This window comes from Marmota monax, unplaced genomic scaffold (assembly GCF_021218885.2).
Source record: "Marmota monax isolate L192 unplaced genomic scaffold, Marmota_monax_Labrador192_F-V1.1 WCK01_AAM20220418_F8-fsc00086, whole genome shotgun sequence".
NCBI classification, from domain to species: domain Eukaryota; kingdom Metazoa; phylum Chordata; class Mammalia; order Rodentia; family Sciuridae; genus Marmota; species Marmota monax.
In genome coordinates, this window is record NW_026693086.1 from 6,899,659 (window position 1) to 6,927,468 (window position 27,810).

Sequence of the window (27,810 nt, forward strand, 5' to 3'; positions counted from 1 at the left end):
TTGAGATAGATATATTTTCCCTTATTTGAACATGACACAATGTACACATGGAAAAATATCACATGGTTGCCCATAAACAAACTTTTGTGCCAATTTAAAACATTTTTAAAAATTAAAAATTTTTTAAAAATAAGATTGGGTTATATCAATTGCCACAACAAATAGTAGCAAATACACATAACTGAGCTGCAAAAGTGAAGAGACAGGAATTATTAAATCCCCTGTGTGTGTGTGTGTGTGTGTGTGTCCTATTCCTTTTCCTGAGTAACATTCTGTCATTCATGAAATTCATTCATGCACCAAGGATTAACTGTGTGCCTCTTATTGTCAAACACTGTGCTGAGAGCTGGGGGTAGATAGAAGGTTTACAACACAGAACAATGGAGAAAGCCTATAGTTCCTACCCCAACACTTGGCACATCAAAATATTCCATCTCCCCACCCCCCAAGAATCTCCCCGGGAGACTTACCAAATAAGAGATGACTACTTCCTCTTTTGGGTCATTCTGCTACTTAATAAAACTTCCAAGATGTCGTCTTCTAGGGTGCAATCTTGTCAGCTGGGACCCTTTTATGTTTGCCTTGTTTCCCATACTAGATGGCGAGAGCTTGGGTCTTGTGATCAGTGTGTGTGTGTGTGTGTGTGTGTGTGTGTGTGTGTGTGTGTGTGTGTGATGGATGAATGAGTGAAGTTGTGTAGAGAGCAGAAAGTAAAATCATTAGCAGTCTGTGGTTAAGACTTCAGCACCGTAAATTCTATCCTTGGCTTGTACTAGCCAGGTGACCCAAGGAAAAGGACTCAACTTCTCTGGGCTTCCATTCTGCATCTGTGGTATGGGGATGATAGACTCCTTTACAGGACTACTGTGAGAATTCAGTGAGCTAATAGAAAGTGGAGAGAGAGATAAATGTTAAGTATTATGACAGCTCCTTTGTTCTGCCATAGAGATGTTATTACCCTATGCTTGCTTTTCCCTTTCATGGTCCAAGCTTTCTAACCATTGGCTAAAGTCCTCTAGCACTCCTAAAGCATCCCTCCAGAATTCTATGCCCAGGAGTGCAGGAAGAACCAGGTGCTTTTGGAAAGGATCCTCTTTATGAATTCCTATGTATGTGTATGTTTCTACTCTATAGATAGAATTAAAATAAATTCTTTTTAAAGAAAATCCTGGGCTAGACAGCGTTTTTTCCTTCAAAGACAGATTGCATGTGGCAAGACGAAGGATAGCAGTTGTGGGGTGGGTCCAGTCAGGCTGCGTGGGTCAGCATAAGATGGAAACGGACTGAGAAATCCAACCCTAGGGCTTCTTCCCACAAGGTTTCTGTTCTCTTTTTCCCACCCAGTAGACAGCAGATATTAATTTGGACACAGAATTAATTTGGACACAGAACCTACTTTGGAGAAAGCCTACAGTCCCTACCCCAACACTTGGCACATCAAAATACTCTATCTCCCCACCCGCAAGAATCTCCCTGGGAGACTTACCAAATAAGAAGCTTCTGCTTCTGATGTGGTTTCTCCACTCTTTACACTATGACACATATATGCCAGATCAGATGAAGCCCTTCCTGCCTTTCACCCTGCTGGAACCTTCTTCAGCACCTCTGAGCTCAAGGATGTAGCAGAAAATTATTGAGTAGGGAATGCCAAACTCTCCAAATGGCTGCTCTTCAAACTCTCCCATACCCTCTGTGTGGCTTTGATCTCTTGCCACAGGTTTGGTCTGGGCTCTGTGCACACAGGGGTGCCAGACAGAGAGAGCTGGCTTTGGCTGACTCATAGTCTCACTGGGCTGAGGAGATGGGCAGCACCTCTGCCCCTTTCTGCTTATGCCATCCCCTCAGTTCCTGCCCTTTGGAAAAGAAATGTCACAGTCATGATGCACTGAAATAAGGCTGTAAGTTGCAATACCCTAAGGTCCTGGCAGGAGCCTCACTGTTCTCATCTGTAAAATGGATGGGTTATATTAAGAACACTTTGTGTTCTGCACTTTAATGATCTGAAGTTGTCCTTGGCAAAAGTGAGCTATCTTACTTTGGTTTTTCTCTGGTTAGAATTCACCTCAAATCAGCCTCAAGTATTACAGAAGCATGTTGGGTGGCTTGAGAGAAGAAGTGTGGTCTTATTCTTCCAGTATTCTTGTCACTTCCCTCACCCACTAAGGGTAAAGCCAAATCTTGAGGAAAGGGAGCAAGAAAAAGGTCGGAATTTGTGTTATCTTGGAGGGCCGAGGCCTCTTTGGCATTCACTCTGTCCGGAAGACTAGCTTTATCCAGATCTTGGACCACTTCCCTCCCACACACCTTTTTTAAACAATATTTTTTTAGTTATACATGGGCACAATATCTTTATTTTGTTTATTTATTTATTTTTATTTTTATTTTTTTTAAGAGAGAGAAGAGAAAGAAAATTTTTTAAATATTTATTTTTCAGTTTTTGGTGCACACAGCATCTTTATTTTTATTTTATGAGGTGCTGAGGATTGAACCCAGCGCCCTGCGCATGCCAGGCTTGAGCCACATCCCCAGCCCCTTGTTTATTTATTTTTATGTAGTGCTGAGGATCGAACCTAGGGTCTGATTGCTCTACCGCTGAGCCACAACCCCAGCCCCCATCTTTTATTTAGCAGGTTTTTCTGTTACTACTTCCTTCTACCCTGGCATGGTTCACGCCAGGGTCACTGATGGTGTCTGTTGCCAGAACCAACAGAATCATTGGATGTTTAGCAACCTGTGACCGTGTTTGAGCCCCTTTTCTCCAGCTCTCCTGGATGATGCTCTTCTTGCCCCGTGCTTTCCTCTCCCTCTTTGAGGATCCCTCTTCCCACTTTGTGGGTTCCTGCTCTGCTGCCAACACTGGCAATTCCCTGGGATTCACCCCAGACCCATCTTTCTCCTCCTTCTTCACACTCTCACCAGGACCTACCCCAGCAATTCTGCAGTTGGGTCCAAAAGATACCTCCAAACCAGGCTTTCCTCCTAAGACTCAGATCCACACACCCACTTGCAGGAAGTGAAGATCCCAGTCCTCACTAATTCCTTTTAATTTCCCCCCCTGCCGGCAGGACCAAAATAACATGTCTTAAAGGCCCTGCTTCCCCTTTGTCAACTCCCCAAGGCCCTGATCTCATCTCTTGTCACTTCTGACCTCCCACGTTCATCGTTCCCATCATCAGTTTCTCAAACATGCCCTTCTATCTCATGCCTCATGCCCCTTCTGCCTCATGCCCCTTCTGAAGCACCTCCTCCCCACTTGCAGTCTCCTGACTTAGGCTGCCTTCAAGGTTCAACTCGAGTGCTGCCTCCTCCAAGAAGCCTTCTTGGAAACTCACACCCTCCCAGCCCAGGTAAGACACCCTGTGGTCTCCGTACTCCCCTCTCATAGCAACCATTTTGCTATTTACCCATTTGCTTTCTCCACTGACCCCAGAATGGGGGCCTTGTGGTTTATGTTTTTTTTCTTCTACCTAGCAAAAGACTTTTATAATCGGCCTCAAATTAGGCTTTTTGAATAAATGATGAATAAATGAGCAAAGGAATGAATGAATGCCCACTCTGTGCTCCTCCTAGGGACCAGATGATCTACTCCTTGGCCTATAGGCTTCCTGGTCAGAAGTAAAGGGTTTACACCAGAGTTTCCATTAGTTCCCGAAGGGCTACATTGTTCTTCTCTCCTCTCTGAGATGATAGATATTTCAAGATCAAGGGGAGCACACTGTTAGTGCAAAAGGGAAGTGCGAGAGGTGAGGCTGGTCGGGGGTTTGCACTCACCCAAGTAAAAACTGGCAAGCCAAAGAAGCGAGCCAGGTCATCTCTGATCAGAACAGCTCCTGATCAGCAATGCGTGGGCTACCTGGGTTCCCTTTTCTGATCATGATAGTTGTATTTTCCTCCCCCACCTCTGAGTCATACTGACAACTTCCCTCCATGCCTCTGGCCTCCTGACCACTTCTCTGCTCATTTCTTCCTCAGTACCTTTGTCCAGTGGTGCCTTCAGCAAGCCCAGGAGCTCAGAGCCCAACAGCTGACCTTCCAGTCATGAGCAGGACATGGACGGCCCTCCTGCTATTCCTGGGTGAGCATGGGCCCTGAGGAAGGGGGTCTCAGGAACCTGGGTCAGAGTGCTCCAGGCCCCCTGAACTGTGGGGATCAGGGTCTGAGTAGGGGGAGAGACTTGGCACTAGGGGGAGGTTGGTACGTAGGGCTTGGGATCTGGAGTTAGTGGAGGGAAAGGATATTAAGGAACCAATTTTGGGAGAATTTGCTGCTGGAAGAGAGGTGAACCACATTGACAATTCAGAAGTAGAAGAAATCAATTTTGTGCTGTGTCCATAGTGCCCCTTCAGACCCCACGTTTCCCTAGATTCTCCCTCATAGAAGCCTCAGAAGTAAGGGGTAGGGAAGGATTATATTTAGAGCTTGGGTATTGCTCTGTGGAACTGGAGAATTGAAACTTGACAATGGAACAATGGGTGAAGAGCCATCTGTATACTGTGCAAAAGAGAAAAGTGAGATGAATCTAGGAGCCCAGGAGGCCAGGGGACTCTGGGGTATTGGACCTAGAGAGTAGAGCAGGAAGTTGGGGCCCTGGAAGATGGGACTGAGCATCTGGGTGTGGTCGTCAGGCAGGAGGAAGACCCTTCTCTCCAAAGCTCTCTTCTCACTCTCTTCATCAGCTTCATCTCTTGGCTTCAACTTGGACACAGAGAAGGTGACAACCTTCCGTGTGGACAGTGCTGGGTTTGGACACAGCGTAGTCCAGTATGCCAACTCCTGGTGAGGACCGGTAGTGACTGACTTCTAGCTTTTTCATCAGCTCCTCTCCCCACACAGAGCCCTGTCCTTCCCCTTCTCACACTCCAGGGCATTATTTGCATACTTTCTCTCTATTGGGTGTGGCAACTTTTCCTAGTGATGAATGTTTGGTCTGAGAGTAGACACTGTCTTGTTTTTTTTTTTTTTTTAAATAATTCATTTATTTATTCTTGTTTTAAAATTTCTATTGGTTCTTTTTAATTATACTTAGCATTAGGATTAATTTCAACACAATTAGAAAAGCACAGAGTATAACTTGCTCTAAATCAGTCCCCAATACTTCCTTTTCCTGCCCCACTGTCTTGCTTTTTCAATAATCACAGCTAACATTTATTGAGCACTTACTAAGTGCCAGGCATTTTAGCATGGATGTTATAGATGGGCACTAATTTAGTTCTCACCACAACCTTATAGGAATCAGCCATTCAACAAATATCTATTTAGCATCTACTATATATTTCAGGAGCAGGGTATATAACAGAGAATGAGTCAGACAAAAGTGCTGCCCTTGCAGAATTTAAATTGTTCTTAATCTCCATTTTATAGATGAAATCGAGGCTCAGGGAGGAGAGCAAACTTTCTGGAGTGGCCGTCAGGCCCCAGCCAGGCACTCTTCACTACAGTGTTCTTTGTCTCTCCATAGGGTGGTGGTTGGAGCCCCCAAGGAGATAAAAGCTGACAACCAAACAGGTGGACTCTATAAGTGTGAATACAGCAGGGGCACATGTAAGCCCATCCACCTGCAGGGTGAGTCACTGCCCTTGCCTGGGATGCAGCACCAGGCTCCAATGCTCTGGGACCAGCGGAGAGCACAGGTGTTCCATTGGCTGGCTTCAGCTCTGTCTGCAGCCCCTCGACCTCAGACAGGAGGTTCCTACACCCTCAAGACCTTCCAGCCCATTGCACCCCCGCACTCCCTCAGCTCCTTCAAGACCTGGAAGCCTCCTTCACATGTTAGACCTCCTTGTCTCCCAAGTTGAGGGGATGTCTACCCATATCTTACTGTTCTTGAGGGTGAACATGCATGTGTCTGTCTCCTTAGTCCCTCCGGAGGCTGTGAATATGTCCTTAGGCCTGTCCCTGGCAATCACCACCAAGCCCTCCAAGTTGCTGGTGAGTTTCCCTGGGTCACAAAAGGGTCCTGAGGGAAGGAGTGGGGACCTGGGACTCCTGAGATTGGTGATCTTGTGGATGGTAGAAGTGCTGGGATAGGAGGGTGGGCAGGACAGGGACAGCTGCTCCCACTAGCCTTCTGTGTCCCCAGGCCTGTGGCCCCACTGTACATCATGCATGCAGAGAGAACATATATTTGAATGGGCTCTGCTTCCTGTTGGTCTCCCCCTCTGAGCAGGGCCAAAGGCTCCCAGCTGCTTTGCAGGGTGAGTTTTTGGTGATCTTTTGGGGAGCTCACATATATCCAACTGGGGGTGCATTGGGGTCAGAGATGCTTTTACCAGAGTGATAAGAAGGGGAGATCTAGAAAAAATTTTACTAGACAGTGTAGTGACTCCAAACATGGCTTCCCTGCTGGCTTTGAAACCCTGTCCCATCACTGTTCAACAGTACAACGTTTCCTATGTGACCTTACCCTCTGAGCTTTGGTTTTGTCATCTGCCAAATGGGGATAATAACACACCCCACACTGAAAGTAAGATAAGATGATCTGTGGCCAGAGTTTAGCACAGTACCTGACACAAGGGGAGAGCTCCATTAATGCAAACTGCTATTATGTTTAGAGAGAAGGGGATTCATTTTCCTCCAGTGTGCTCTGAGATAGATATAACCAATTGGTTTGTCCAGCAGTCTGGGAATGGTGGTAAGGGTGCAATCTAAGTTGTGTGTGTGTGTGTGTGTGTGTGTGTGCATGCGCAAGGGCATGTGTTCATACAGGTTGAGGCATCGGGCTTGTCTTCTCTGGTGTTGATGGGGAATCCAAGATAAGGAGGCTAAACAGTGAATGAGCTTTTCAGACTTACCCATGTCAGACTGAGCCCACTCCCTAGTTTCACATTCACTCTGACGCCCTTGGAGAAAACTATATCTGACTACTGAAGGGTGCCCCTTTTATCACCTCCTTGGGTGGAGACTCCACCCACAGGGGCCATCAGAACCCCCAGGATACCAGTCTTTCTATGGGAGACCTCCAGGGAAGAAAGGGGAAGCTGGGAGGCGGGAATGGAATGGGGGCCTCCCCTCCTGATCTGGAAGTTTCCTTTTTCTGAGGACAGATTCCACATTTGCCCAGGAGAAAAGTAAGGGTGTATATTTAAGCTGAGAACAGAATAGGACCAGTGTGTAGCTGTGGCCAGGAATGATATTAAAAATAGTGAACAAAAGTACAGTTTAGCACTGACCAACAAGAACAAACACTGACCAGGGCTAGCACAGGCTTCTTTCCTTGCAAGAAGTTGGGGGTAGAGGGGAATAAGTGGGGTCAGGTCCAGGGGTAGGGGAGGCTCTCAGCTTCTTACCATCTGGATGGAAGGAACTTTCACTTTTCTGTTTTTTGATGGACGAGGCTGAAGCAGCTCAATCACAGTTGTAGCCTCTCTGAGACCTTAGGAAACTCAAGTGCTCCATTTATTATATTTATTTTTTAGTTTTTTAGGTAGACACAATATCTTTATTTTTTATTTTTATGTGGTGCTGAGTTTTGAACCCAGGGCCCCGCACATGGGAGGCTAGCTCTCTACCACTGAGCCACAATCCCAGACCCCCCTCCACTTTCTAACAAGGAGAGGACCAGGGTGTGGGGGCTGAACTCTGATTGTCAGACTGGAGTGAGGGGGAAGGTGTTGGGAAACTGAGTTCTTGTGACCAGAAAGCTAAGGTCATGGGTTCTTTGGAGAATCCACTGGAGGACCAGGGCCACCTCCTTCCCTAGAATGCCCAAGGCAGAATCAGGATATCGTGTTCCTGATTGATGGCTCAGGCAGCATCTCCAACACAAATTTTGCCACAATGATAAGATTCGTGAAGGCTGTGATGAGCCAGTTCCAGAGACCCAACACCCAGGTGAGCTCTTGGGAGAGGGGTGCAAGTCTGCTGGGCACTGCTTGGGGCAGGCTTGCTGGGGAAAGTCTGGGGACCTGGTGAAGCAGTCTCATACCCCAGCTCTATATGGTTCTCCCAGTTCTCTCTGATGCAGTTCTCCAGCAAATTCTTGGTACACTTCAATTTCAACAAATTCATCTCCAGTTCAGACCCTCTAACACTGTTGGATTCTGTACACCAGCTGAAAGGGTACACTCACACGGCCACAGCCATCCAAAAGGTCATGTGAGTCCAGACTTCTCCTACTTCCTTTCCCAAAGCATCCAGGTCTTCCTTTGAGCCTCATCTGCCTTCTCAAGAAAGGGCCAGGCAGAGACTGAAAATCTAGCCTGGGACCCCCTTGCCAAGTTGGGGACTCTTGAGTGGGACTGCAAGGGGCATGGCCTCCTTTTTACAAAGCCATCAAAGGCTGCTGTAGTTCTGTTCACAGGCCTCTGGACCCTCTTCTTTCCTGACAGAAACATACTGTTCACCACCCAAAGTGGGGCCCGCAAGGATGCCACCAAGATCCTGATTGTCATCACTGATGGGCAGAAGCAAGGGGACTACCTGGATTATAAGGATGTCATTCCCATGGCTGAGGCGGCAGGCATCATCCGTTATGCAATTGGGGTAGGGCATAGAGATGCTACCTACTACTACTCCCCGGCAGGCAACTTCCCTTTCAAGGGTAGAGATTCTACTGCCTTCTGGATTAAAACTCAGCTTGGGGACTCATGATCCTTTCCCTCAAATCTTTTGATGCTATCTGAGCCTTATTTTTCTCACCTGTGCTATAAGCCTGACGTGCAGTGTTCTTGGAAGAGATCAACACCCAGACATACAGGCATATTGTATTTCTTATTTTCATGGAGTTGGTCTTTTCTCTGGACAGGTTGGAGAGGCTTTTCAAATGATTAATTCCTGGAAAGAATTAAATGACATTGCATCGAGGCCTGCTCATGAATACATATTTAAAGTGGAGAACTTTGATGCTTTGAAGGATATTCAAAACCAGCTCCAGGAGAAGATCTTTGCCATTGAAGGTAAGTCAGAGATAGAGCTACTTGCTTCAGAAATCCTCATCCACAAGGGCTTTTCCTTCCTTCCTCCTTTTTTTTTGTACTGGGGATTGAACCCAGGGCCTTATGCATACAAAGCAAGCACTTTATCAATTGAGCTATATTCCCAGCCTCTTTTCCTTTTTGAATCTAGATCCCCATGTCATGGGCAATAACCCTTGTTGTAGGTGTTGATTTCCAATCTTAGATTCTCCTAAGAATCCTTCCTGGACTTGGAAAGGCTGAATTTCTCCCTGAAATCCAAACATCATGCCTTCCCCAGGTACAGAGACCATAAGCAGTAGCTCTTTCGAAATGGAAATGTCCCAGGAGGGCTTCAGCGCTGTGTTCACACCTGTGAGTGGGGTCCCTTCAGGCTGACAAAGAAGGATGAGGAAGATTGGGAGGAGGGAAGGCAGAGGAGGAGTGGATGGTTGTGTAGAGCCAATGGCAGACTTTGTTTGGCTTAGGCTGCCCTCTTGCTTTGTTCTGCTCAGCCCTGGAATCTTTTCCTCCCAGGATGGACCAGTTCTGGGGACTGTGGGGAGCTTTAGCTGGTCTGGAGGTGCCTTCCTGTACCCGCCACATATGAACCCCACCTTCATCAACATGTCTCAGGAGAATGTGGACATGAGGGACTCTTACCTGGGTGAGAAAAGGCTGTGGTGGGGGACAGGTGGGTGACAAGCTGTGGGAAGGGGAGGAGAAGCCTTAGTGCTGACTCTGGGCCTCCTCAGGTTACTCCAGTGAGCTGGCCCTTTGGAAAGGGGTGCACAGCCTTATCTTGGGGGCCCCTCGCCACCAGCACACTGGGAAGGTTGTCATCTTCACCCAGATATCCAGGCAATGGAGGCCAAAGGCTGAAGTCACAGGGACCCAGGTTGGTGTGGAGGGCCCCTGTTGGTGGAACATGAGGGCGGGCAGGGTGGCTAGGGGCAGGGAGCTGATAGGGCAGGTCCTGGTACCTGGGGAGAGGCAGGACCTGGCCCAGAAAGGAGGTGCCTCTGGCAGGGGCAGGCAAGATGACTTCAGACTCTCCTCCCAGGTCGGCTCCTATTTTGGGGCCTCCCTCTGCTCTGTGGATGTGGACAGCGATGGCAGCACCGATGTGGTCCTAATTGGGGCCCCCCATTACTACGAGCAGACCCGAGGAGGAGGGCAGGTGTCCGTGTGCCCCATGCCCAGGGGGGTGAGTGGTGATTGGACCTGGGCTGGGTGGGGCCCGGGTGTGAGGTGTGGATTGCCTGGATTGGACCTGGCACTGGTTTTTTTGTTCTGTAGAGGAGCAGATGGCAGTGTGCGATCATTCTCCGTGGAGAGCGGGGCCATCCCTGGGGTCGCTTTGGAGCAGCTCTGACAGTGCTGGGAGATGTTAATGGGGACTATCTGACAGATGTGGCCGTTGGGGCCCCTGGAGAGGAGGAGAACCAGGGTGCTGTTTACTTATTTCATGGAACCTCAGGACTGGACATCAGTCCCTCCCACAGCCAGGTGAAGCACTATTTTTCCTGTCACTGTGACAGCTTCCTCTTTGCTTCTCCTCCTTTCACAATATCAACTGGAAAAATGTCCCCCTTTAGTACATTTTCCTCCCTGCCATAGTACTGGGCATATTGTGGAAGTGAGTAAAACCCGAAGAATTGAGGCATGGGAACACTCACTGCTGCACACCCTGCTTTGTATGGAGACTGGATGCTTGTGTAATTTGCAACTCAGGACTTTTAATCCCACAGAAGCTTTACCAGACTAGGCATTAGCAAACCCATATTCTTTCTTCTTCTTTTTTAACCTTTTTATTCATGCATTATGATTATGCATAGCAGTGGGATTCGTGTTACATGTTCATGCATGCACACACTAGAGCAGGATAATTGGGTCCCTTTAATTCCCGAGGACCTTCTCTTTCTTTTTCCTCCTCCTTCTCCCGGTTCCTTTCCTCTACTCCACTGCTCTCCCTTATATTTTCGTGAGATCCCCCTCTACCTTGTTTCCTCCTTTTTCTTTCTAGCTTCCACATATGAGATAAAACATACAACCCTTGACTTTCTTAGTTTAGCAAACCCATTTTACAGATGTGACTTGACTTGTCCAAAGTTCATGGTGGACCAGGAATGACCATTAGGTTGGTTTGGGTCTTCCGACTTCTAGCCTAGTTCTCAGCCTTTCAGTGGCTCCTTGGTGCTCATGTAGCTGCCTCAGTCAGCCTGTCCACTCACCCCTCCATCTCACTGGATGCTGTCTGATTTTATTCCATTCCTGCCATCAGTGATCCTACCAAATGCCCATATAGGCAGGAACCTTTCACCCAGTGGAGCAAGAATTCCCTGAGAAGAGAAAGCTGATTTCCTTGGCAAAAAAAATCAAGAAAGCCCAAATTAAAAAACAGGTGAAGGATCTGGGTAGATGTTTCACCAAAGAAGACTTGAAAAAAAAAAAAAAGAGGGCGGTGGCCAATAAGCACATATTCACATCATTAGTCATCAGGCATCAGCAAATCAAAACCACAGCGAGGTACAACTTCATACCCATGAGAATGACTAGAATCAAGAAGGTCAATTGGTGAGGATGTGGAGAAATTGGTGCCCTCATTCACTGCTGGTGGTAATGTAAAGTGGTGCAGCTGCTTTGCAAAATAGTCTGACAGTTTCTCAGAAATGTTAGAGTTGCTCGATGACTCAAAAAATCCACTACTGGAAGAAATCCACACAAAAACTTGTACATGAGAATGTTCTTTGCAGCATTGTTCATAATAGCCCAAAGATGGAAACAATCCAAATGTCTATCTGCAGATGAATGGATAAATAAAATGTGGTATGCCCACTAGATAGAATATTATTCAGCCATAAAAGTAACAAGGTACTGACACATGCTACAACATGATGAATCTTGAAAACATTATATTTAGTGAAAGAAGGCAGTCACAGAGGACTATATATTACATGATTACATTTACATAAAATGAACAGAATAGGCAAATACAGAGAGACAGAAAGTAGCACAAAAAAGGTATCAAGGATGGTCCCTGTAGTTCTACTAATATCTATATATTGGTCAGGTTACTCACCTCTCTGTGCTCAGTTTCTCTTTGTAAAATGGTGATCATAAGAGAATCAACCTCATATGGCTGCTGCTATGAGGGTGAGCATGATGGAGGGCTCATAAAAGGTGTTATACTCTTATAATCAGTTAATGTTGTAACTACTATTAATATAGGTTCAAGAAGAGGGGTCTAAAGAAGAGGGTGAAAGACCTTTTGGAGAATAACCAGAAACTGCATTCAGTCCACACTAATTTGTTTAACTTCCGCTTGCTCAGAGGTATATCTGGGTAGATCCTTGATTACAAATATCACCTGGGTTCTACCTGAAAGGCTTGACTCCAAGAGGAAGCCTTTCTGAATTCACTGACCCACCAGGATTTCCCCTTCCTTCCACTCCATCACTTGTCTCATCACACACTTGATTGGACTGGCCTTGCCTTGTTCTCTGCTGGCTCCTACACTAACCCTGAGGACACAGCACTGGGGTCAGCTTTTCTGAGAGTTGAGGCCCTGAGCATTGACTTGATTGTGCTGTTTCTACCCCACTAGCCTTGCCATCCTTAGTAATTGGTAAGTTTCTCTTTTTATTTCATTATTTTTCTTAATAATTATTATTCTGCTAGTCCTCACAGTGCGAGAGATTTAAGGGGATTAGGATTGGGCATTACAACAGTAATGGAAATAAAGGGAAAAGAACCCACAGGAGTAATGCCCAGGCAGGTAGAATCTGGGTTGGTTGTGGCCACCCGCATCCCAACTCGGCCTCTCCTGTTCTTTGAAGAGATAGCAAAAGGTGCCTTGGGCTTGGAGGCAGACAGTCTGAGGTCTGGAATCAGCCTCCAAAAGGTCGTGGGAATTTGGCACAATCCCCCAACCTCTCTCTTTTATTTGTGAAATGAAAGGTGAGACTAGATGGATTCTGTGGTCACTTTTAACCTTGAGATTCATCAAAAAGTCACTGACTATTTATTGACCATACTCTACGTGCTGTTCTAAAAGCTATATGAATAAATTCATCTATGCTTATAGTTAAACTTGGAAGTATTACTATTTCCTGTAGAAGATGGGGGAAACTGAGGTACATAAATATTTGTGGAGAAGTTAGAATTGGAACCAGGGACTAACTGAATGAATGAATGAATGAATGAAACTCAGGTCAACAGCATAGCCTTCTAATCTCCACTTCTTTACTTCTTAGGAATTGTTTCTTTTCTTCAGTCATAATTTTCCCACTATAACCTCTTCTTTTTAGGCCCTTCTTGGTGACCTCTTTTCACAACTCACCCTTTCTCTTTCACATTCATACCTCTTATTTTTTTTTGTTGCTAATTTCCAACTTGTCCTATTACCCCATTTCACTCCATTTTCAGTTGCTATAACAAAATATATGAGGCTGAATAATGTATTAAAAAAAAGGCCCTTGGCTTCATCACATCATGGCAGATGGTGTCATGGTGGGAACACATGTGAGAAGTTGGGATTACATGGCAAGACAAGATGTCAGAGAGAATAAGGAGAGGGGATGGTCTTGTTCTTTTATAACAATTCTCTAGGGAACTAACTGGGCCCACATAAGAACTACTTAATGCTTTGAGGGGGCAATGCCCCAAAGACCCAATTACTTTCCACTAGCCTCCACCTATTAAAGGGTCTGCTGCACCAAGGACCAAGCCTCTAATAAAGGAACCCTTGGAGGACCAATCAAATCCATACTGTCTCCTCCTGACTCACCTTCTCTTCTAAATAGAGAATTGCAGGCTCTCAGTTCTCCTCCACACTCCAGTATTTTGGGCAGTCACTGAGTGGGGGTCAGGACCTCACTATGGATGGACTGGTGGACCTGGCTGTAGGGTCCCAGGGACAAGTGCTGCTGCTCAGGTAAGAAAAGATTCCTTCCTCAGATATTCCCCATGTGGTCCTAGGTCCAGATCGGATCCCTGCACCCCGCCCCCCATTGCAGGTTGTGCTCCTAGGAGCCAAGGACCTGTTCTCAGCTTGATGTTCTGCCCACAGGACCAGACCTGTTCTCAGAGTGTGGGTGACCATACACTTCACACCTGCAGAGATCACCAGGTCTGTGTTTGAGTGTCACGAGCAGGACTCCTCTGTCCAGGAACTGGGTGATGCTACTATCTGTCTTGATATTTATGGAACTCCCAAGGACCAACAAAGTGAGTCCTCTCCCCCTCTTACCCAGAACACCCTGACCTCTGGAGTTCTCCTGCCTAGGACTCCTGTCTCCTGCCTGACCTTTACCCACCTGGGGAGTTTCTGGTCCACTCAGCCCTCTGCATGCCCTGCTTTCCCTACAGATAACCTCCAAAGCTCTGTGACCATTGACTTAGCCCTTGACCCCGGTCACTTGAGTCCCCGTGCTGTCTTCAAAGAGACAAATACCAGGACCCTTACTAGAGTCAAAGACCTTGGACTGAACAAGTACTGTGAACCTATGAAGTTGCTCCTTCCGGTGAGGGGTCCTCAGATGGATGCAGGGAGAGATGTGGGTAGAGGCCATTTGGAGGCTGGCAGCAGGCTGGTCAGATAAAGAAAGGGGCATAGAATCTAGCATGCAGATGGTGCTTCAAACATGTTAACTAAATGAGTGAAGGAATGAACAAGATGGGCTGCAACTGCGAGAGGTTACACAATTGGATTTCAGGAAAGAGAAAAGGGCTGCTGAGAGAACTCAGGAGCTTCCTTCAGGCTGACTTTCAGGCATCCAGTGGGCACTTATTTATGGCTTTGCTTCTCTGAGACAGGCCCTGTCCTAGGGGGACACAGCAGGGAACAAAGCAGCTATTGCTCACAGGAGGTTCTGGGTGGGGTGGGGGGAATTCCAAACCAAATAAGTTTCCAGATAATAGGTGTCAGGTTGTGAAAACTACTAGGAAGAAAGACAAAATCAGGAGGATGTCAGGGAGGCCTCTTGGAGGAGTGTAGTTTGAGAAGACATTGAGCAAATCAAGGGAGCCATGTATGAATATTGGGCAAAGATTCTGCATGGTGGGGATAATAGCAACAAATACATACTGAGTGCAGATAGCTCTCATTATTACTCCTTTTACAGATGCACTTAGTAACTTTGCACAGTATTTTCTTTAACACCCTCAATGTCCTCTAGTCCTGTGTGGAGGACTCATTGACTCCCATCATCTTGCGTCTCAACTTCTCTCTGGAGGGCAAGCCCATCCCTTCCTTCAGAGACCTCCGGCCTATTCTGGCTGCAGATGCTCAGACATACTTCACAGCTTCGGTGAGCCCTGGTGTTGGGGTCTCCCAGAGGGATAACACAGGATGGCCTCTGGGTCTCTGGAAAATCCTGTGTTGTCTTTCTCTCAGCTCCCCTTTGAGAAGAACTGTGGGGCTGACCACATCTGCCAGGATGACCTTGGCATCACCTTTGACTTCTCAGGGTGAGCTTCCACCTGCTTGGGCCTGACCCTGGGCCCCAGCCTCACTCCCACAACCTGGGACTCCTGTCTCTGGCTCCCTAAAGTTCCCACCTGGGATTAAGAACTTGTTACCTGTCTACTTTCCATCCTCCTACCCCACATTTTATCCCCAGAACATTTCTAGCCTCAGTCACAGAGTCATCTCCTCCTTCTACCCCAATAACCTAGCATGAAGACCTTGGTGGTGGGAAGTAACCTGGAGCTGAACGCAGAAGTAACAGTGTCAAATGACGGTGAAGATTCCTATGGAACCACAGTCACCTTCTTCTACCCAACAGGGCTGTCCTATCGACGTGTGTCAGGGGGCCAGGTATTCTTTCTGGGGATGGAAGAGGCTGGGAATCAGGATATACCTGTTCTAGGTTCAACACTCAGGCTGGTTGGCCACTGCTTAGCAGCCTCTACTGGTCCAAGAGATCTGGGCTGATCTTGGTTAGATGGATATAGTTGTGCTGTTTGGGGTTTGTCCCTGTTCATGCCTGCTATATTTGACTTTGGTTATTTTTTGGTGGGGGTACTGGGGATTGAACCCAGAGGGACTTAACCACTGAGCCACATCCCCAGCCCTTTTTATTTTTTTTTATTTTGAGACAGACTCTTGTTAAGTTGCTTAGAGCCTCACTAAGTTGCTGAGGCTGGCTTTGAACTTGTGATCCTCCTGCCTCAGCCTCCTGAGCTGCTGGGATCACAGGCATGTACCACCATGCCCAGTTGAACATTGCATTTTTAAGACCCTGACTATCAGAAATAAGTTCCTAGGAGGCTACTAGTATGGAGAGAGGGTAGCCTGCTTTAAATTTCTTTTATGCCTTACCATATCCTCATTTAAAGGAAAACCTATCTCAACCCTCAAGTATTTTAAAACATGGTTCTGTAGAAGAAAGAATTTCTTGATTACTTTGAATTACTTTGAATTGAATTACCAATTCAAAGTATTGCTATTAAAGGACTAGATAAGAAATATTTCAGTTTTGTGGACCAAACATTTTCTGTCCCAACCACTCAATTCCACAGCTGTAGAATGAGAGCAGACATTGATAAGAATATGTATATGAATGAGCAAAGCTAGGATCCAATAAAATTTTATTTATAAAAATAGGTGGTGGGCTACTGTTTGCCATTCTCTCTTCTAGAAAACAGAACTATGGCTATAGGGAGTCAAAGAGAAACAGATTTTTGTTTCAAAAAACAATTATTATGAGAAAATTTAAACATTTCCAAAGCAGTGAATAGTTCAATAAGTTTCCTAAAAACTTATCACCTAGATTCAATAATTATCAATATTTTGCTCAATTTGTTTCATTTTTTGTTTTCTTTTGCTGAAAATATTTTAAAATAAATCCCAGACGTTGAGTTCTTATTTTAGTCTGTAGTTCTGAAAAATGGGGACATCTTACATGACCCGAAAGCCATTATCTCACTCAAAAAAATGAATGAGTCCTTGGTATTTAGACCATAGTCAAAGTTCCCTGATGGTCTCAAAAATGTCTTTTTGTGCCTGGTTTATTTGAACAAGGATCTAAACTAGGTCTGCACATTAAATTTGTTTGTCATGTTTGCTATGTTTCCTTAGTCTAACATTTCCAATAGGATCATACTTTTTTTTTAACTGGTTCCAAGTTATTTTATCCTGAATTTATTTTTAATGCCAATGACAACAAAAGACCTCTTTTACCTGAGTCATTTTACAGAACAGAAAACATGATTTCCTGAAATGGCATTTTAGAGAACTTAAAGGAAAGCAGTATTTGACCTGAGAAAGATGGAATGCAAATCACTTTGTTCACTTAGGGAGGGCTCTTCCCATATTGTCCTGTCACTGAAAGTGTTTCTAGACATATCAACCAAAGGCAATGTGTAGACCTTGTTATGTATTGATTTTAGCAAATGAGTAGTGAAAAATACCTGGAGACTGTCCAAGAAAATGGAACGTGAAGTTCATATTAAGTAGTTACTGTTAATTTTTCTGGGTGTGGTTTATTGGGGCTTGTGGTTATGTGGCCCTGTTGCTTTGGGCTTGTGGTGAGGTATCTACTTGTGGTAGACACTGAAGTAAAGCTGGATAAAACCATATGAAGTCTGGAATATGCTTTAAATTATTCAGAAAAAGAATAAATGGAATGAATTTATCAAAATCATGTTGTATTCATATATGAAGGTACAAAGGGAATTTCACCAAAGGAAGTTTAGTAAAGCAGAAGAGGGAGAATATTGGGAGGACTAAGAGGGGCAAAGGGAATTAAAATCAAATTCCTTGCATGCATGATTTTATCACAATGAACCCAAATACTACATATAATTTTAATGTTCTATTAAAAAATAAATTATTCAGGAAAAGAAGGTGAAGATAGCTGAATAAAACAAGTACCTTTAGAAATGACAATAAATAAAAAAGGAAAATTCTAATAATTAGAGATTTCTACCCTAGGAGGAAGTTTGCAGATAGAGTGTAGGGGATAACATGAAGGTAGATTGCTCATTTTGTTTTGTGTATTTTTTTCTTTTGCTGAAATCTTTGAAAACAATACCCTGCCTTGTCCCTACATTAGAGTCTCTTTGAAATTCTAATAAATAAGCATCTGGTTTTTTTTTTCCTTCCTGCCTACCTTTTTCTGAAATCAGCTGAAGCTGCGCCCTGTGCACTGGACATGTGACAGCACCCCAGCAGGGAGCCAGGGTACCTGGAGAACCAGCTGCAGCATCCACCACCTCATCTTCCGCGGGGGCACTAAGGTCAGCCTGGCTTCTGCACACCCCCTCCTCCCCTGCCTCCACCAGGCTTTACTCCTTTGTGACCTCCCTATTCCTTTCTCTTTCTCAGATCACCTTCTTGGCTACCTTTGATGTCTCCCCCAAAGCTGTGCTGGGAGACAGGCTGCTTCTGACAGCCAATGTGAGCAGGTGAGACGGGCTAGGCCCAGGGGCAGCACCCTTCTCACCCCCAGCCTCACATCCCATCCTCCTCCTCTGGGGCCTTTGGAAACTGGCATTTCATCTTTTTCCAGTGAGAATAACTCCCCCAGGACCAGCAAGACCACCTTCCAGCTGGAGCTCCCGGTGAAGTATGCTGTCTACCCTGTGATCAGCAGGTACCCCACTGAGACCTCAAAAGGGTTCTTCTCCATCTTCCTAATTGGGAGAAGGAAGTGGTTTTCACCTCAGCAGCAGGTGAACGTCTGGGTTATTTTAGGTTTTATCATTATCCTTTCAAGTGCTAGGTAAATCTTCTAGTAGTGCTTATTAATCAATGGTTGTTTATTGTGGGATAGATATGATATTATATCCTGCATTTAATAATTTAACAGAGCTTATAAGTCTCAGAACACTTTCCAAAAATCCTCAAGATTGTTTCTTGGGTGCATGTAATAATGATTTGTGTGCATGTCATAATGATCCCCACTATTATGTATAATTATAATGCGCCAATGAAAATGTAGGAAAAATAAAAAAAATAAAATAATACCAAAAAAGAGATTTTTTAAAAAGATTCTCTTGGGTTTCCTAGGATATATGAGACAAGTCCCTGACTTTGAGGTTTTTTACAACCTTATTGAGTAGCAATGTTACCCTGATCCAAGCCAGAATCTCATCAAGGGCTGCTCTATGGTTCTGTACCCTAAGATGATATAGGTGTGTTAGTCAGTCTTTCCTCAATATAACAAACACCTGAGATAATCAACTTAAATATAAAAGATTAATTTTGTCTTACAGTTTTGGAGGTTCTAGTTCATGATCAGGTGGCCCTGTTGCTTTGGGCCTGTGATGAGGTATCACATCATGGCAGAAATGCTCACCTCATGGCAGAAAAGAAAGATACTATGGTATCACAGTTCCCTTTAGGAGCAGGCCCCAAATGACCTAAAGACCTTTCATTAGGCCACACCCACCTCCTAAAGGCTCTACCACCTCCCAGAAGTGCCACATGGGCCTTTGGCAGACATTCAATATCCAAACCACAGTAGTGAGTTTCCAAGGGGAGACTAGGGCCTCCTGTAAGAGGTGGTCTCAGATAAATTTTGAAGGGTCTACAGCCTTGGTCTTGACCAACAGTGATTCTGAAAGGGGCTCTTGGCATTTGGGCAGGACACTTCTTTTCACAGAGCAGATTTATACCATAGGACTTTAGAATCCCCTCCCCCTTTGCCCTCCTGGTAAGAATAAGGATAGATGATCTGCCTGCTACAGAGATTGGATGTCAGGAAGAAGTTGGATAAAAGGATAGGGCCTTAAAATGCTGCTCAAGGGGATTAGATGAGGTGTTTAAAACTAAGAAGTAGCCAGTTTTTAAGCAGATAACTTCCTTCAACAAATGCCTTCCTAGTGTTTGCTATGTGGCAGGCACAGTGCTGTGGTTACTTTCTATAAATTCATTTGACCTTCAACAATAATCTATTGAGCTCATATGCATCATCAAAGCTAAATATAAGCCTCTGCTCTTATGGGACATGCCTCACTAACTGATCTCTTCCTGTTTAGAGTTTCACTTTCTCATTTGCACCTGCAAGTTTGGGGGATCCCAGCCAGATGCATGCTGTGAACTCGTTTGCTGGGGTGTATACTGGGGTTCTCACACCTTCTTTCAGGGGACCCATAGGTGGGGTACACTATCATTATGTGTGACCCTACAGCTCAGCCACACTCTGCAGATGTGGCTCTGTGGGTGGGGACCCTCAAAGGGGGCCCCAGGCCCAGTCTGAAACATTTCTTGCAAAAGAAGAATGAAACTTAAATTAGGAATAGTGGGCTGGAATTTGGACTATGCAGGCAAAGGAGAGGTACCCAAGGAATGGAGCAGTGAGGGTCAGAGGTGAGACCAGCCATCATCCTGGCCAATGCATCTCTTGGCTTAGGCTCAAGTAGACCTTAGGAAGTATTGTGACAGTGAGAACCCTTGAAGAGTCTGTTGTTGGGACCCCTCACCGCAAGCCCCAGTTCAGGAAAAGCCAAGGAAACAGGAGAGAAGGGCCCTAGGGAAGGCCTGTGGGACTTCAGAAAGGGGCACAGTGCTTAGTAGGCACATGGCTGGCAGGGTCAGCTTGAGTCTCCCCCAATCTTTGCTGTGTCCTATATGCCCACCAGCATCCTATATGCTCATGAAGAACTGAAAGGAGAACTGTGGTGCAGAGAGGGGCAGGCTCTGGCTCCCACCCTCCCAGAAGCTAGTGGCATAACTGTTCTTTTCACTGCCACCCTGCTCAGTGCCCTGAGAAATCTCCTCTGTGGGCAACTCCTGCAAGTACTTTACACCCATGTCAAAGCTTGGCCCTACTCTCGAAACCATCCTTTATCCCAACTCAGATCTCATTCCAAGTTATGCTGAGGCCCCACTGACCACCTCTTTCATCATGCCAGATTCACAGCCTCCTCAGAAGACCACCATGGGTCTTCAAATTCACTCATGCCTTTTCTTTCTCCAGCCACGACCAATCCACCAAGTACCTCAACTTCTCAGCTTCAGAGGAGAAGGGAGGCAGTGTGGCCAAGCACAGATACCAGGCAAGTGGTGGAGACAAAGGAGGTTGGTCTAGAGAAGGAGCCCTGGAACTGGAGAGCCAGGAGGGATGAGAATCTGGCATGGGCTCTGCCCTCACTGCCTTCTGTGCAGGTGAATAACCTGGGACAAAGGGACCTGCCTGTCAGCATTGACTTCTGCGTGCCTGTGAATCTGAATGGAGTGGCTGTGTGGACAGAGGTGGAGGTCTCTCCCCTTCAGGTACCCAAAGACTGTGTTTGGTTCCTCCATTAATATCCCTTACCTGGATTACCTATTTTCCTCATGAGCTGCCAATGTCCCAACTGAGACTTTTTTTCATGTTTTCTCCCAGAACCCATCCATTCAGTGCTCTTCGGAGAGACTAGTTCCCACAGAGTCTGACTTCCTGACTCATATTCATAAGAATCCTGTGCTGGTGAGGTGGGCTCTGGGCTATTCGCCACTTTAGCCACATATCAGAGGAATTTAATTCAGGAATCCTGTTACATCAGATTCAGATGTGGATGTTTCCCTCTAATCATGTGGTTTAAGTCTGTCCTCTACCTTCAAACTCACCTTCCTATGGCCTGATACTATGTCTCTCTACCTAGGACTGTTCCATTGCTGGCTGCCTGAGGTTCCGCTGTGACATCCCCTCCTTCGGCATCCAGGAGGAGCTTGACTTCATCCTGAAGGGCAACCTCAGCTTTGGCTGGGTCAGCCAGGTGTGTAGGCCCCTTCCCTCAGATTCACATGGTACCTGATGGGTCTGTACCATGCCTTAGGCCAGATCATTTTCTGAACTCTGAGCTTCCCTCTCCAGATCCCCTCACCCTAACACTGTCTTGCAGACATTGCAGAAGAAGCTGTCGGTCATGAGTGTGGCTGAAATCACATTTGACAGATCTGTGTATGCCCAGCTTCCAGGACAGGAGGCATTTTTGAGAGCCCAGGTAGTGACTGTGGGGTAGGCAGTGGCCAGGCTGGTAAGAGGCTCCTGATACTAAATCTGTGCTGCTGGGTGGGGGGTTTGCAAGCTTAGAGGGAGGAGGGAGGAAGGTCCCTGGGCAAAACAGTTGCCCTGAAGAGTTTGAGTGTTCCTGCATCTCACCTCTTAGAGCAGGGCCTAGGGAAGGAGGGGAGGGATCTAAAGCCAGGAAAACTGGGTTGGGGTTGGGGGTTTCTGAGATTGCATGAGGCCCAATACTTTCTGATGGGTCACCTCTACTCCAGATGAAGACAGTGCTGGAGAAGAATGAGGTCTATGACCCTATCCCCCTCATTGTGGGCAGCTGTGTGGGAGGTCTGCTGCTACTGGCTCTCATCACTGCCACATTGTATAAGGCAAGTTTAAACCCACTCTAGCCATGAGGGTAAGAAAGAGCTCATTTTGGAGTTGGATGTGCATTCTCATTAAGTCGGTTCATATGAGAAATTCCCTCCCCTCATATTATCAGTCACCAATTTCGCCCCCCCCCATTTGTATCTTCCTGATTCTCAGATATCATCTCATCTCTCCCTTTCTTTTCTGCTCCTTTACCTTTCTAGTCTTTCCCTTTGCAGCAGAACATAACATAAAGCCATGAATACTTGGATTTGAATGTTGATACCACCATTAATTATTTCTTTGACTGTAGGAAAGTGCCTAGTCCACTGTAAGTCTTTACTTTTCTCATTGTGAAGCTGATTGTACTTATGGCTGACAGAATCTGGATCTAATTCTAAATGATAATGAGTACAAAGCTCCTTATGCTGTGCTTTGAACATAGTAGGAGTTCTACAAATGGTGATCTCTTCCTCTTCCCCATTTCACCACTTTTCCTTTCTCTTACTGGACTTCCTGATCTTCTCCACAGGTTGGCTTCTTCAAACGTCAATATAAGGAAATGATGGAGGAAGCAAATGGACAGCTTGTCCCAGAAAATGGAACATTAGACCCCCAAGATGCTCAGTGAAAAATGACTTCCTGTTCTCCTTTGGAACTATTCTCCCCGATAGGTTTTCTAGTTCCTCTTACTCTCACCTGTGTTGGGCCTAAGGGGAAAGAACATTCCACACGAAGGAGGCTGGGATCAGGCTGCTTTCACTTTTTGGGAAAATGCAATATGTCTACCCAGAGTGTCTTGTCTGGGAAGTTTTATTCATCTTGTCAAGGCTCCAGCTGGAAACCCTGAGGACTGGGTCTCTGTCATGATCTAGAGGGCTTGGAATTTCTACCCAGAAACCCATGGACTATAGTCTCAGGTTCCAGTCTCCCTCCCTCCGCTAGCCACCAGTGATCTTTCTAAAATACAGAACTAAATGAGTCACTCATTCTCATCCATCGTCAGTGGCTCCCGTTACTTTTAGGATAATGTCTGAACTCTCATTTTGGTGTTAGACATCCCATTCCATTTCTAGAAGGTGGGCTTCATAGCACACAGCATGAGATGCTCTGTGTCTCCTTGTCATCCCCATTCTTAGTAAATTACTGTCATGTCAGTTCCTAGCTTTGTTTTGGGAATTTCAGTCCAGATTTCTCAAACTGAATTGGGAATGAAATGACTGTACACTGGAATTCATAAAGCTGGCTTCTGGCATTGGTCAGCATTGCTAACTGGGAGGGAGGGTATCCTCTCAGGAGGGATTCTGCCCCAGTGCTACTGAAGCTCAACCAGTTCCAGGTCCAAAGAGGCCTAAGCCACTTCCACTTTTTGAGGCCCCCAATATAATAAATGAAGATATGCCAGAACATTTTTTAAAAGTGTGTTTTAAATGTTTGCATTAGTAAATTAAAACATGCACAAAAAGATGTATGTACCTTTAATGGAAAATATGTTAAAAGTCTAAAGTTCAGGCCTTTTATGGAGTAAGTCTTGGACATTAATGCCCATGGGTCCCTTTACCATGGTGGACTCTGGCCAGCCCTGAGACCTGGAGTCAGGCCAAGACAGTTAACCAGAATGGGGATTAGGACCGTCCCTATATTGAGGATAGATAACCTGACCTCTTACTCTACTCACTCTGTTCTCTTGACTGCTGCTAATGGAAGCTGATGGAGCTGTGGAGAAAGACTTGGTGGGAGGAGGCAAGAACAGAGAAATGGCAGCCCTCACTGGCTTCTCTTCCATCTGGAGAGGTCACTGGAGTGAACCAATACACAAGTGTTTCTCACCAATCTTAGCATGTGTTGCAAAGCATACTGATTGCATATGGTTAATGATTCAATAACACTCTTACTTCCATATCAGGAACTTGCTTCTCCCCAAAAGGTCATTTAGTTACATTTTTAAATGTAACTAAAAAGAACATATGTAACTAAAAAGAACAGTCTTCTGCTATTTGTTCTTTTTAGTTACATATGACAGCAGAAATCTATTTTGATGTATTTATACAAACATGGAATGCATCTTATTTTAGTTAGGATCCCAGTCTTGTGGATGTATGTGATGCTGAGATTCACTGTAGTGTATTCATATATGTACATAAAAAAGTTATGTCAGATTCATTCCACTGTCTTTCCTATTTTTACCCCCCTCCCTCCCCTTCATTCCCTTTGTCTAATACAATGAATTCTTCCTCTCTCCCCCAAAATCAATAAATGGGATGGTATTAAACTAAAATGCTTCTTTTAAAAAATAGTTATTTTTTAGATATAGGTGAACATAATATCTTTATTTTATTTTTATGTGGTGCTGAGGATCGAACCCAGTGCTTCACGCATGGTAGGCAAGTGCTCTACCTCTGACAGGCTACAACCCTAGCCCCTAAAATGCTTCTTCACAGTGAAGGAAATAATCAAGTGTGAAGAGAGAGCCTACAGAATAGGAGAAAAATTTTGCCACCTGCACCTCAGATACAGCATTAATTTCCAGGATATACAAAGAACTCAAAAAGCTTAACACCCCTCCAAAAAAATACAACAACAATAACAAACCCAAATAACCCAATCAATAAATGGGCAAAGGAAATAAACAGACACTTCTCTAAGGAAGAAATATAAATGGTCGGATGAATTCATTGGCTGTGGAATTGGAACCAGAGGGTATTCTGGCCCCTGGAGGCTGGGGCTCATGTACTTCACTCCTTTTCTCAGTGCACCGACGGTTCGGAAGATTTATCTGGCAGTGTACGCATTCTGAGAACAGGAGTTGAATTAGTTCTCAAAAATGGGAAGAACCTACATTGTAGAAGAGAGTGTTGGCCAATATCTTTCAAACATCAGTCTCCAAGGAAAAGCTTTTGTCTCCGGTCTTTTGATAGGACAGAACACCACCCAAAGAAGAGCAAAATGAGAACCTCAAACATTCCAAAGCTAAGTTGGATAATTTGGATGAAGAATGGGCCACAGAACATGCCAATCAGGTATCCAGGGGGACTTTTAGTTCTTGGAGTATTTATCATTACAACTTTGGAACTGGCAAATGATTTTCAAAATGCCCTGCGCAGACTAATATTTGCTATGGAAAAGTGTATGAATAGAAAAAGAATGTGGAATTTCACAGAGGAGGAGATCTCAGAACGAGTAATACTTCACATTTGCTCATCTACAAAAAAAATATCTTGTCGATATTTTGGGTCATGATGTCCATGACCCAAAGAGTTCAGCAAGACCAGCCGATTGGAAGTATCAAAGTGGACTGTCTACTTCATGGCTTTCTCTAGATTGTCCCATTCACATTGATATTCACATTCTACTTTCTTCTACTTCTGTCAGCTATACTCTGGAAAAAATTACAAAGAATGGACTTACATGCTGGGCCAAGCAAATAGAAAATGGTGTTTATTTGATTAATGGACAAGTTAAAGATGAAGATTGTGATCTATTAGAAGGACAGAAAAAATCTTTCAGAGGAAATACTCAAGCAACTAGTCATTCTTTTGATGTGAGAGTGCTAACACAATTGCTTCTGAATTCAGACCACAGATCTACAGCCACAGTTCAGATCTGCAGTGGTTCTGTAAACCTTAAGGGTTCTGTGAAATGCAGAGCTTATATTCACAGCAGCAAACCCAAGGTTAAAGATGCTATGCAGGCAGTGAAGAGAGATATATTGAACACAGTTGCTGATCGTTGTGAAATACTATTCGAGGACCTGCTTTTGAATGAAATCCCAGAAAAAAAAAAAAAGATTCTGAAAAAGTGTTCTACATTGTCCCCATTCCTGGATCCACTGTAAAGTTATGTGATTATAAATTTGGTGATGAATCAGCCGAAGAAATCAGAGACCATTTTATAGAAATGTTAGATCATATGTTCAAATAGAAGATGTGGAAATTGCAGAGGAAGTCAACACAGCTTGTATGAGCTCTATGAATAATGAAGCTTCATTGGAACACAAAGATGATAAACAGCTAGAGCAACCAATTAAAACTACAGTAATGTTGAAAATTCGGCAAAACATAGGTGTGACTGCAGCATTTGCAGTTGCAGTTCTTGCTGCAGGTATCTCCTTTCATTACTTCAGTGATTAGGGTGAGGCACAAAGAGCTTCCTGATCATCCAGAGAACATTGGTCAACGACTATAAATAATAAAGATATAAACAGTCCCTCTATAGTCAAGACACTAGCAGTCAGATCTTCTACCACACACACACACACACAAAAGAAAGAAATATAAATGGTCAACAAATATATGAAAAAATGTTCAACATCTCTAGCAATTAGCAAATTAAAACTACATTGAGGTTTCATCTTACTCCAGTCAGAATGGCAATTATCAAGATACAAGTTACCAGAATACAAGTAACATTAATTTAAGTAATAAATGTTGGTGAGGATGTGTGGAAAAAGTTACACTCATTCATTGCTATCGGGACTGCAAATTGGTATAATCACTCTGGAAACCAGTTATGGGGTTCCTTAAAAAAATTGGACCTGGTTATACCACTAATCAATATATATCTAAAGGAGTTAAAATCAAAAGGTCATTCTTTTATCATGCCACCTTTCCATCATAGAGCTCACCATGGTGCCTGGCAGTTAGTTGGGGATCAAAACATGGCAAGCCATTCTCTGCTTTCAAGAGATCCTACTGGTGCTGCCACCGCCAAGGTACTTGGGCCATATATGTTTCAAATAGGAATAGAACAAGGAGGCAGTTGATCATAAGATCTGAAGGGAAGTTTGCCTCCATCCAAAAATATCCTCCATTCACCATAATAGGGTCAAAAATTCCTTTGGATTTTGAAATTTTGAGTCCCCAGAATGATCAATTATTGTGCAATGTCCCCTGGCCAAGAGTTGTGTTTTCCCAAATGTGTTTCATAAAACCATTGATGATCTCCTAAGTAGTAAATTTTGGAGAAAAAATAAAGCAAGAAATGATTTTATCCTCATAGATCTCAAACACTTGGAACTGGCAATTTGAATAGAACTAGTGCTGCCCCCTTAATAATTGTGTTCTTTTTTTTTAAAGATAATCTTGTTCTTAAAGCTTCCACATGGGCTCCGAGGACTGCAAGGGCTCTTGTTTAACATTCAGGCAACAAGACATAAATTTCATATAATATTATGTGTTATTTTTTATATCCATTACATTTGCATTTTGGGGGGTGCTATTGTGTTGTATTATATCCCCAAATCACAAAAATGAACCAATGGATTAAAACCCTGAAATTTTTAATAAAAATAACAATTACTACAATTTAGAATAATGTCATCAAAATCAGCATTGACTTTGAGTCCAATGCACACATAGAATAAAAATATATGTGGGACTGGGTTGTGGCTCAGTGGTAGAGCGCTTGCCTAGCATGTGCGAGGCCTTGGGTTTGATCCTCAGCACCACATAAATAAAAATAAAGATATTGTGTCCAGCTACAACTAAAAAATAAATATTAAAAAAAGAAATATATGAAATCTGGCATGAGTGATTTTTGAGTCAAAAACTAAAATATATCTAGAAACTATTGTACCATCTAAAAATTGGATTTTCTTCGTTTTGGTGTGTATT

At 44.5% G+C, this 27,810-nt stretch overlaps 1 protein-coding gene and 1 pseudogene across 1 annotated transcript; both read left to right on the forward strand.

The window, feature by feature from the left end:
- Positions 1–3,178: 3,178 nt before the first annotated feature.
- On the forward strand, positions 3,179–24,476 carry Itgax (integrin subunit alpha X). The gene is made up of 31 exons (XM_046454440.2): positions 3,179–3,347; positions 3,973–4,075; positions 4,677–4,776; positions 5,459–5,562; positions 5,858–5,928; positions 6,080–6,194; positions 7,700–7,830; positions 7,949–8,094; positions 8,328–8,481; positions 8,744–8,894; positions 9,193–9,266; positions 9,429–9,558; positions 9,647–9,789; positions 9,955–10,098; positions 10,191–10,400; positions 13,697–13,827; positions 13,963–14,120; positions 14,262–14,416; positions 15,071–15,202; positions 15,289–15,362; positions 15,570–15,711; positions 18,024–18,134; positions 18,223–18,302; positions 18,407–18,490; positions 20,819–20,897; positions 21,007–21,114; positions 21,227–21,310; positions 21,486–21,599; positions 21,726–21,827; positions 22,108–22,218; positions 22,731–24,476. Exons 2-31 carry the CDS (start codon positions 4,039–4,041, stop codon positions 22,827–22,829), a joined length of 3,474 nt encoding a protein of 1,157 aa, XP_046310396.1. The 5' UTR covers positions 3,179–3,347; positions 3,973–4,038; the 3' UTR covers positions 22,830–24,476.
- A 113-nt stretch (positions 24,477–24,589) lies between these two features.
- On the forward strand, positions 24,590–27,647 carry LOC124099394 (protein odr-4 homolog; annotated as a pseudogene).
- The last annotated feature ends 163 nt before the right edge of the window (positions 27,648–27,810 follow it).